This window comes from Belonocnema kinseyi, chromosome 10, assembly GCF_010883055.1.
Source record: "Belonocnema kinseyi isolate 2016_QV_RU_SX_M_011 chromosome 10, B_treatae_v1, whole genome shotgun sequence".
Lineage (NCBI taxonomy): Eukaryota > Metazoa > Arthropoda > Insecta > Hymenoptera > Cynipidae > Belonocnema > Belonocnema kinseyi.
Window position 1 is genome coordinate 33,607,619 of NC_046666.1, and position 8,989 is coordinate 33,616,607.

The following is an 8,989-nucleotide window of genomic DNA, read 5'->3' on the forward strand; positions in this document are numbered from 1 at the left end:
GGATAATGGTCCCAAGGTCCAACTTTTATCACCGTAAAACGTCAATCTCTTTGAGTGATAGTTTCCTGTTTGTAAGTCCAAAGGTCCTATTTTTACGGCGTCTGACTGGCGCCATGACCCATTAGCGATTCTAAAAATAGCCTATAATTTCAAGTTCCTAACCTCAAAATCTACTTTGAACAGTAAACTGAGAAATGTCTTTGACGAAAGTTTTAATGTAGTTAAATTCAGATAAAATACTGCCATAAGGTTTTCCTAAGGCGCAATTAAGTTATAGCATTCGTAGAATTCATTCACAATAATAACTACTTAATATTTATTGATTCTATACATTCATAATCAATTTTATTTCGAAGTCTTTTTAATCTTCCCGCCAGAGAATTTACTAGTTCTGAAAGTATTTGGTAAAAGGGTCTTAGCGCCTTTAAGTTTTAGTTCATAAAACGGCGCATGCCGTTATAGAACGGAGATCTTTCAAATCACGAGAGGTCTATTTCTGAGTGTTTCTGACGTTCGTGATTCGAAGAGAGCCGTAACAAAGATATTATGACATAGATGCGGCAAATGGCGACCGAGTGGGGAGAAAATATATATAGCTACTACTTTCGTCGGGTGCTTAGCTGCTGCCCTCTTCGTACTACCTTGCTCCTTCTTTCTCTGTAGGTAAAATCAGTGCTCTAAGGGTAGGATGTAAAGGGCATGTGATACTTAGAAAATTTTCGATTTGACCAGTTTTAGGTTCCCCCGGATTTTTTTCTAGAATAATAAATATTTTATTTAAAAAATTTGGGAAATGATAGCGAACATGCTAACGGACGTCCCCACACACTTTTTTGTAGGTTAATTCAAAAAAGTTTTAATTTAGCAAAATGTGATTTATTTGCATAGCGCTTAGGAAATAGTATCGATTTTTTCATTGTTAGACTCCCCCGGCTTTTTTCTCAGGATAAGAAATATTTTGCCTTCAAAATTTGGGAAATGATAGCGAACATACTAACGGACGCCCCCGCACACTTTTCTGTGTTTTTTTATCAATTTTTTTTTTGGTATTGCTGACAATGTACGTGAATATTTCGAGGTTATGTGTGTTACAATTACAATATTTTTTGCCGGAAACTTTGGAGTTACAAATAAACATAGCAACTAATCTCCCGGAACTAACCATGTTTGCAGCCAATCAAAAAAGTTTATTTCATAAATAATTTCCAGATTATCGGAAAGGCAGAGATAAAAAACAACGTAACCTCAAAATAATGCATATGCATACAATTTTTATTTAGTACAATAAATTTTTTTGTTATTATCCCTGAAGAAAAGAATCTGGGGACGTCCTTTATGATATTTTATAGCATCTCCGAATACAGGTTTTAAACATTTTCATTTTTGTGGAAAAAAAGCCGAGGAAATTGTAAGTATCACATGCCCTTAAATCTATATTAACCGTTGCTCCTCGCAGCAAATCCCTGTCTTAGCAAAGATTGATCTAAATACCGATAATTTAGAAGCAGAGATTCTGATATGATTTACAAAATAATAAATTACTATAAAATTATAATAATTTTGCAATTCTAATCCTTATTTTATTTGTGAAATTAGTAACAATATTAAAGGTTCGTCACATAAATTAATTGTAATGCTATTTTTGCACTTAGGTAAATATTTACACTGTAAAAAAAGATTTGTGTAAAATTACAAAGTTTCGGAAAATTACACATTGTATCATTGTAAATATCACACACTTCACTGTGTGATTTTACAAAAGCATGTGAAATAACATCCTCTAGCGATGTAAATAAAAGGACCCTCGAACAGCAGTGTAATATTACACACTCGATGAAAATAAAATTACACATTCCCTCGTATGAAATTTACATTCAGAAGGGAAAATTCAGTCGCAGCGTGTAAAAATACCATGCGTCGGTAAAATCACTTTCCTGTGATTGAAAATTACATCGAGATTTTTAATTTTACCAAAAAGGAAATTGACAGCTATGTTCAACTTTTTTGACAGCTTTTACACAAAAATAGACCGAATTCGAGCTATTCCCAATTTGCCTTTTACATTTTCTGCTATTGAAACGGAAAAAATTGCAGTTATTCAAAACGTATATTTAATATTTTTGTTACGGAATATTTAAACTTCAAAAAAATACCCATAGTATCTTATGTATTTTGGGTAAGTGGTAACGTGTCCGGCTTGTGTTTCTTCAATCTCGATGAAAATCTACGAAGTTTGAGCTTCGAGTATTCGAAACCTGTCGCCCCGATAAATTTTATTTTATTCTTCCACATAATGAATTTTACATTTTCGCGTGTAAAATTATCGACCGAATTGGAATATCACAACAGATTCGTAAAGTTACTCCGCTACACGAGGGTCCTTTTATTTACATCCACCAGAGATGTAAAATTCAATAGATTTTTTTACAGTGTATTTTTTGAATTGGTATTACACAAATCCGGTCTATTAAATTTAAATAATATAAATGTTTATTTAAGGGCATGTGATACTTAGAAAGTGGTCGATTTTAGCAGTTTTAGGTTCCCCCGGCTTTTTTAATAGAAAAATAAATATTTTGTCTTAAAAATTTGGGAAATGATAGCGAACATGATAACGGACGTCCCCACACACTTGTTTTGTGTTTTTTTATCAAAAAATTTATTATATTGCTAACACGTGCATGTATATTTCGAGGTTATGTGTGTTACAATTAACCCGAGCGTTAATTCCAAACTACACAATATTTTTGGATGAAAACTTTGGACTGACAAATTAACATAGTTACTAATCTGCTGGAACTAACCGCGTTGGCAGGAAAACAAAAAAGTTTATTTCATAAATAATTTCCAGATTATCGGAAAGGCAGAGATGAAAAACGACTTAACCTCAAAATAATGCATATGCATAAAATTTTTATTTAGCACAATCAATTTTTTTCGTTATTATCCCTCAAAAAAGAGTCCCAGGACGTCCATAATGATATTTTATAGCATCACCGAACTCAGTTTTTAAAAATTTTCATTTTTGTTGAAAAAACCCAGGGAAACTGTAAGTATCACATGCCCTTAAAATGGATAAAGAAACATGTATTACATTTTCAATTCCATGCGGCAACTTTTTATCGAATAATTTGATACAATATAATCAATATTGATACTAGATTAGAAGTAAACTGCACTAATCGATTCTATGTACAAAATAACACCATAAACTTGTACTAAATTTTTATTATTATTCGAAAATTTTTCTTTTCTCTACAAATGTATAACTTGTAAGGTTGCAGTATTTAATTAAAAATTCTGCTTTTATTTCGCAAGGATAAATATCAAATAATTTCAGAATTTATTAAATTGATCTCTTAAATGTGGAACGCTTGCAAAGTTAAAATAAATCGAATTTAACCGATAAAGACGAAACAATTTCGAATTAAAAGCCTTCAATGATAAATTATTTTTAATTGAAACCATAAAAATTAGGACATTTTATTTTAAATTAGAATTCAGAATTCCACATAGAAAACGTTCTAATAGAAATAATTTTAAGATAAAAAATATAAAAAACTTAGAACTTATAATTAAAATTACAATTCTATTGCATAAAATAAGTCTTCAGTCATTAAAATATGGAATAATTTTTACATCCGCATCATTTATGTTTGCGAAAGTATTATAATAGGACCAAATGTTACAAATGCAAATTTTTGGCAAAACCACAGGAGATACGGAAAAAGCTGTATGGATGAATTACAGCTTTTGAAAAGTCCTCAGAAATTTTGTTGAACAATTTTTTGATAGAATTTGTCACTTCCTTTTGATTTAACTAAAATACTATTTTAAATCATTCAAATTTTGAACCCAACAACGCAAGATACGAGATAAAGTCTTAAGGGGCAATTACAGTTTTTAAAAATTCGCAAAAAATTTTTTTAAAACATTTGTTACAGGACTTGTAATTTTGGTTTTATTTATGAAAATAATATGTAATCTATCGAAAATTCAAATTTTGAGCCAAATGACGCGAAATACAGGGAAAAATTTTGGAATAAATTTCAGCTTTTAAACATTCCTTCAAAATTGCGTTAAAACATTTTTGGATAGAAGTCGTCGTTTTTAATTTATTTGTCGAAATAAATATGCATATGCAAACATATAAAATGCCAGTTTTACGCCAAAAGACGCGAAATACGTTAAAAGTCTAAAGAAAATATTGTACCTTATAATATTGTGATGTTTTCTCAGAAAACAAATATACATTTAAAAATGTCTGTCGAAAATCGTGCTCGAAGCGCAAGCGTTACGATTAGAATCTACCTCAAAGCCTACATAGCTTTGAGGAATGTAATCTTCAATTATACTTAATTAGTTAGAAAATTCAGACTGAGGATGCATACAAAACTGGGATCTGAAAGAGATTTTTCCGCTAAAGTTTATAGTAAGCATTCCGAATGCAAAGAATAAATATCCGAGCGCGAAGTGCGGGGTAACCAATTAGTGACACTAGTTCGCCATAGACGCGTTATCGGCTGCGTTCGGCGTCGAACGTAATACTCTGTCTCTTTCTTTCACAGGAAAACGCGCGGATAGAAAGAGACAGAGTAATGCTCTCGCGTCCATGTAGAACTGGTGTGAGTGCGAAGGTCGCACTCAGATCTCATAGTTCGCACTCGAATTTTTGACCAGTTTAACGATAAATTGTTGAAAAATACACCAATAGCTGTTAGCCAATCAACGAATTTCGAACTGTTGACTATGAAATCAAAAGAATCTGAAATTGAAGTGAGTATTAAAATGACCTCCATGGAATTGTCGCGAGCTCCCGGACATTTTGAAGACTAATAATATCTATATTTTCATAAAATATGTCCACATGGACAAAGTACAGAGGGGGGGGGGGTTCAAAATTCCACGGCTGTCCACGGGGTCATATATAGGAGATCCGCATAACGAAAAATGATTAATAATAAATTAATAGATCTTTTTAGGCGAACAACTTTTGTCTGTTAATTTTAGTTCATACCTTGTGTCGTTTTTTTTCAAAAAAATTTTTATATTTTTATTTTGAATGTTATTTTTTACGACTAAAGCCAAAACTACGTGTCCTATTACAAATTATAGCTCTTTTTTGGATGAACAAGTTTTGTCTCGTTTTTTTCCGTAGCTTGTGTCGAAAAGCGATCCATTATACATTTGTAGTTCTTTCTAGGGCTCGCAATTTAAGCTTTTTAATTTTTTTCGTATCTTGCATAGTTTGACCAAAAAATGGAATTTATAGATTTTTCATAATTTTTGGTACGATCAAATTTGGAATGTTCAACTTTTCGACCATAACCGTACATAGAATTTTTAAATCTTAAAAAAATGTGGTTTAAAAATTTTTTGGTACGAACAAATTTGGAATTTTCAACTTTTCGACCAAATTAAAAAAGTCATAATCCTGTAGGGCTTTCAAAAGGCTAAGTTTTTCTTTTCTTAAGTTTTTTCACATCATGCGTTGTTTGGTTTAAAATTTTCATTTTATTTTATTTTTTTGGATTTTGAAAAAGCTCTAACTCTGATAATTTTCTTTTTATAGAAAAAAGTCATTAAGTAAAATGTTTGACTTTCTGAGTACTATTAACAAACGTACATATAATTTTTATATCTTGAAAAAATGTGGTTTCAAACATTTTTGGTACGATCAAATTTGGAATTTTCAACCAAATTAAAAAGTTGTTTTCATAATCTTGTAGGACTTTTAAAAAGCAACGTTTTTCTTTTTTTGACTTTTTTTTGTATTATGCGTTGTTTGGCTTAAAATATTCATTTAAGTTTATTTTTTTGGATTTTGAAAATGCGCTAACTCAGATAATTTTTATTTCATAGAAAAAAGACATAGAGATAAATTGTTTGAATTTTCGAGTACTATGAACAAACGTACATAGAATTTTTAAATCTTGAAAAAATGTGGTTTCAAAAATGGTACGGTCAAACTTGAAATTTTCAACTTTTCGGCCAAATTAAAAAAGTTGCAATCATAATCTTGTAGGGCTTTTAAAAGACAACGTTTTTTTCTCTTGAATTTTATTCGTATCATGCGTTGTTTGGCTTAAAATGTTAATTTTAGTTTGTTTTTTTTATTTTGAAAATGCTCTAATTCTGTTAATTTTTTAATTCTTGGAAAAAGTCATCAAGATAAATTGTTCACATTTTTGAATACTATGATTAACTGTACAGAGAATTTTTGAAATTTTAAAAAAGTGGTCTCCAAAATATTCAAAATGTGCCACTTTTTGAATTAATATCCAAAATGGCTGGCTAACGAACTTGACCTTTAGTTTAGGAGACTAAACTAGTGGACAATAGGTTATGTGAATAATGTTAAAAGTGTATGAAAGATTACTCTTAAGCATTAAAAAGATTAAAAACAAATATGTCACTATCAAAAATCGGAAAAAATATTCTTCTATGCAAAGAAAAGTTCTGTGAATTAAAGAAATATATTCACTATAAATTCACTAAATATGTTCACAATTTAACAACTTTAAATACAACCCCGTTTCAACATGAAAGCTTTACAAATTATATGTTGTATTGGTCAAAATAAAATAGCAACCAAATTTCAGCTTTACAATTTGAGGGGCCTAAAATTTAAAATAGAATAGTGTCCAAAATTGAACAATTGTACAATTCTGCAATTGTTTTATTTTAAATGTAAAGGCTTAATAGTTTAAATTTTTCCAAATAAAAACTTTCATAATCAAATCATATCAACTTTAAGTGCTAAAAATTAGAGGAGAATTTCATACTTAATAAGTATAAAATTTCATATATGTAAATAGTTTGGAGTTACAAATTTTTGATTTCGTTATTGTTAGTTTATTGATATTTTCCTAGATCGTCGGGTAACACATAGTTCTAATTGCTCCAGTGATCATTGATATTTTCAGAAAACTCTATTATCGACTGAAAATCTATTCGGTGACAGCGCCTCTTTCGCTGATTTTAGTCACATCAACTGTTAAGAGGGGATAGATGCTTGTGCGGGTAGAGAGGCACAGCCGGGGTGGGTCAAGATTTTCGCCGGCAGCGCCGTCTACATTTATCATGACCTACTAATAATTCTATCCCCACTCCGCCGCCACTTGCCGCATCTACTGTTATAATATCTTTGGCTGTCACTGCCCGTTACGGCGTTTTCCGAATTACAGCATCCCAATCAACATCGTTTACTGCATTTAGATAAGCAATTAACATTTAAAAAATTAATTCTTAATTTGTAAATTTTACTGTTTGAAAATATTATTTTTATAGATTATGCTTGAATTCGAAAATTTATGAATATTTTATACTTGTTATTTAATGATTATACCATGGGATACAAGACGCAACTTGTTAATCTAAAAATATGGTTGAAATTTAAACGTTTCTTAATTATATTCATAACATTCATAAACAATATATTTATGTCATTTATAATAAAAATTAAAGCAAAGAAATAACTTTAATATTATTATTAACATCTACCTAGAGAGTGAAGGAAGAAGGGTAATTATGCCCCCCCCCCCAGAAGCCCTTTTTTGGATCCGCGCTTGTCTCTGATTGTCAGTGACACTATTCTGGCTGTTTTCACAAATGCATGAATTATTTTAATGATTATTATTGTAATTCATAATTTTATAGGTTTAGTCATTTACAATGCAAAGAGTCTTGACAATAATTATTATTTTATTTCACACCAGAATATACATAGTCGGAGACATATTAGCTCATAATATTTTTGCAGTTTCACTCATAAAATCTTCTTGTTACTTTTCTTTCATTGTTATACAGCATAGGTTTGTATCCAAGATATGTACTGCGAAACTTCAGTGAAAAAAGTTGGAATTATTCCACATGCTACAGGGCCATAAGACACGATTCCAACTTGAGCTCCATTATAAACCAAAGGACCGCCAGAATCACCATGACAAGCAGTTGCTGTCAGTGTTCCAGCACAAATTTGATCCTCAAAAGGGTTACTTGTCCTATACATTCTACATGTCTCCTTGCTATAAATAGGTACGGTTGAAGCTTGTAAAATTTCCGGCAACATATTAGAATAAGGACTACCATAGACTTTTCCCCAACCACTGACTGTACCAAAAGTGTTTGGTGGCGTTTCTCCTCCGGAAAGAGGAATGACTGCAATATTTGGACCTGATAATGGTTCAATGACTTGAATCAAGGCAATGTCATGCACGAGTAAACCTGTACCGGGTCCCCTGTAACCAGGGTGTTTTATAATTTGCTTTGGCGTGTGCAGACTACCACCACTAAAACAATATAATGATCCTGCTCGAATTGATAAGTATGATGTTGGAGGTTCATCAACACAGTGGGCTGCAGTGAGAACATAGTAATTTGAAACTATGCTGCCACCACCACCATACCAAAAAAATCCGTGTGGAGCTCGCACCAGACAAACTTGGTAATTAACTCGTGCTGCCAGACCACCAATTGATCGTTTCATTCGTTGATTCGACTTCACTTTACCTGAAAGAAGATGATTGATATTGTAATACATGTTTTTGCTGGCATCCCAGTAGACAACAAAATTAAGGATGTATTAGAGACGTCGTCGGGACATCCCTAAGATGTCTTATGGGATGTGCCTTTTGGACATCCTGTGGATGCCCTTAATATGTCTAATGTTATTATGAAAGATGTCCCGAGAAGGTTCTATATCCTTAGGACGTCTCTAGGACACCTACTGTGCCGTGGTCTTTAGGGCCACGGCACGTCTCTTACCCAGCGACGCTGGCCTGGTGGTAGCATGTCTGCTCCACTGCTGTGGAGTTTGAATCTTTTGAATGACACACTACCACCAGGACAGCGTTGTTGTGTAAGAGACGTGCCGTGGGACTGATTCTATTCTACTTGTCTGTTCATCTAAATTCCCGTCTATTTTTCAATTCCCTCTTCTCTATCTTATCCTATCCTTTATATAAACACTTCAATATCTTTCTCTCTA

General features: G+C 32.0%; 1 protein-coding gene across 1 annotated transcript; it reads right to left on the minus strand.

The window, feature by feature from the left end:
• Positions 1-7,735: 7,735 nt before the first annotated feature.
• Positions 7,736-8,496, minus strand: LOC117181851 (chymotrypsin-2-like). The gene has a single exon (XM_033374851.1). It carries the CDS (start codon positions 8,486-8,488, stop codon positions 7,802-7,804), a length of 687 nt encoding a protein of 228 aa, XP_033230742.1. The 5' UTR covers positions 8,489-8,496; the 3' UTR covers positions 7,736-7,801.
• Between the last annotated feature and the right edge of the window lie 493 nt (positions 8,497-8,989).

What these genes read in the sequence shown, in the direction of transcription:
- LOC117181851 (XM_033374851.1), bottom strand. Translation starts at nt 8,488, where the DNA reads ATGAAACGATCAATTGGTGGTCTGGCAGCACGAGTTAATTACCAAGTT.